General features: G+C 67.6%; 1 protein-coding gene across 1 annotated transcript; it reads right to left on the bottom strand.

The window, feature by feature from the left end:
• Window positions 1–315: 315 nt before the first annotated feature.
• SLC18A3 (solute carrier family 18 member A3) lies at window positions 316–1,888 on the bottom strand. The gene is given in 2 exon segments (XM_005900628.3): window positions 316–499; window positions 501–1,888. Coding segments are annotated over 2 exon segments (1,572 nt in total).
• Window positions 1,889–2,575: the final 687 nt, after the last annotated feature.

Genomic DNA, 2,575 nt, shown 5'->3' with positions numbered 1-2,575 from the left:
CGCAAGGAAGGACAGGCAGAGGCGCGGCTCTACATCGGGGAGCCCCGACGTGGCGGCCAGCGCGTCTCTTCATCTTTTCCCAAAGCACGTCAGTTTTTACGTGCCTAGGTGCTCCACGCCCGGCTGGAGGAAAGAAAGGACACAGAAGAGATTCTAGAGAGGGGACTCGGGCCGGGGAAATAAAGACAGCCAAGGGGCTGCGTACTCGCTGGAGGTGGCAAGCCCTGAGCCCGAGCTGCCCAGAGGAGCCCCCTTGACTCGCGGGTGGGGGTGGGTTGGGGAGCAGGTGGGTGGCCTAGGGGAGGGGCAGGGCCGCTAGCTGCGCGTGTAGTAATCGTAGTCGTCCTCCTCGCAGGCGTCAAAGGGGCCGGGCGGGCTGCGAGGCGCGCCGTCCCGGTCGGACATGGGGCGCTCCCGCAGGCGCACAGCGTCATACAGACCCTGCGGTGGCTCATCCAGCAGCACGTCCCGCTCCGAGCGGGAGCGCTTCAGGAGGCCCGTTGCGCAGCAGCAGCAGGACGGGCGCATAGAGCAGGTTGGCCAGGCCCATGCCAAGGCTAAGCTGTGCAAAGCCAAGCGAGTGCACGATGTGGCCCGCCACGATGGGCCCAAGCGCATAGGCCACGCAATAGGAGATGTCGGCAATGGCGTAGACGCTGCCATAGACCGAGACGTGGCGCACGTCCACAAGAAAGGCGAGAGTGGGCAGCAGCGCGGTGTCCACTAGCGCAATGCCGAAGCACAGGCCGCAGAGCGAGATCACTAGCGGTGCGAAGGAGCGGCAGGCAGGCACCAGGCACGAGCTGGCGCCGATCACCGCCAGCCCAAAGGCGCCATACAGCCACTGCAGGTGTGGGTAGCGCGCCGCCAGTCGCACGGTGAGGTAGACGCCTAGCACGTGCGGCACGAAGGCCGGCAGCCAGGCTATGCCTGCCTCCCACTCGGATGCTGCCATCGTACGTTCCATCCACGTGGCGATGGTGGGCTCCAGAAAGGCGAGGGGGATGTTGCAGGTGGTGAGCGCGCCTGCCACCACTGCGATGTAGGGGTCCAGCATGAGGCGGTGGATGGGCGTGCCCACTGGCAGGTTGGCTCGCGCCCGCGCCGCGGCCGAGAAGGGTTTGGCCACCACCAGCAGCAATAGGGCGTCGAACAGCGAAACGGCGGCGAGCACCAGAAAGGGCGCAGACTTTCCGGCGAACTCGTGGAGGAACCCTCCGAAGGGCGGCGCCACTAGGCTTCCGAAGCTGATGAAGGCCAGCGCCAAGCCCAGGGCGCGGCTGCGCTCTGGCTCCTCCGGATACTTGTCTGCAATCATGGCAATGCCAGACGTATCCGCGAAAGCTGAGCCAAGACCCTGCAGGCTGCGTGCAGCGAAGAGCGTCGCGTAGTCCTCCGCGAAGGCAAACATCACCGTAGAGGCGAACAGTACGCCCAGGCCCAGAAGCAGTGGCAAGTCATAGCTCATGCGGTCGATGAAGGTCCCACTCAGGGGGTTCACCAGCAGCTGCAGGATGGCCTTGGAGGCAAACAGCACCCCGATCTTCACGTCCTCGTTGTCCCTGGGGTGTTGGGGCTTCACAATAGACTTGGCCGGCATAGCAGCCGTCGGGGGCTCTGAGGTGTTGACCGTGACGGCACTGGCATTGGTCGGAGTGGGCGGCGTTGGGCTGGGGGTCGGGGTGGGCTTCTCGCTGGCCGCGTGCACGTAGTAGGGCACGATGGGCACGATGACCATATATAACATGTTGTCCAGGAATAGCGCCACGCACACGATGACCAGCACCAAACGCCGCTGCCGCCGGGGATCTTGCAGTGCCGCGCCCACCGCCTCCGACAGCTTGCTGGCTGCCGCCGGGGCCTGACCCGCCGGGGCCTCCGGTTCCATCACCCCCACCCCGCCGCTCTTCCGAGGACGCTGCCGCCGGGGTCGGGCGCGGGCGCCCTGCAGTGCAGAGACGAAGGCGCGGAACTTCGGGGGACCCTGCGCGCCAGAAAAGGCAAGGACCCTACACAGCGAGGCGCCGCCGCTGTCCGGAACCAAGCCCCGAGCCCGCCGCCGCTGGGCTCAGGGTTAGTCAGGAAAGGAGGGCTGGCCCAGGGGCCGGGACCGGAGCCTGAGCGCGCTGTGCCTCGCGCGCGCCGGGAGCCGCCCCCGCAGCGCTGAGAGGCCGCCGGTGCCGGCCGAGGGGCATACTGCTGCCGCCAGCCCGCGGTTTGCTCGCCCCGCCGCTCTCCCCTCCCCTCGCGTCGGCTCTTGCCTCCTCCTCCGCTGCCTACTCTTTTTTTTCCCTTTACACTCGGGGCTGTGACGCGGCGAGTCTCGGCCCCCGAGTGGTGCCCGGGCCACTTGCGTCGCTCATGCTAATGCGGCGTCGGCGGGGCGGGGGCGGGGGGCGGGGCGCTGCCCGGAGGGGCTTCCCTCCCCAGATGCACCCAGGCTGGAAGCCCAGGAAGGGGTCTCGGTGTGGAAAGAGTCCTGGCCAAGCCCCTGAGGATGGGTGCGCCGCGCGACAAGCGGGCTTTCGGCCCCAGCAGTTCTAGGACTCGTGGGGTCCGCGTCCGGTCTCTCCTC

This window comes from Bos mutus, chromosome 28 (assembly GCF_027580195.1).
Source record: "Bos mutus isolate GX-2022 chromosome 28, NWIPB_WYAK_1.1, whole genome shotgun sequence".
In the NCBI taxonomy this organism is placed as follows: domain Eukaryota; kingdom Metazoa; phylum Chordata; class Mammalia; order Artiodactyla; family Bovidae; genus Bos; species Bos mutus.
The sequence above is the reverse complement of the archived record's forward strand: the minus strand, read 5'-3'. Positions and strand labels throughout refer to the sequence as shown.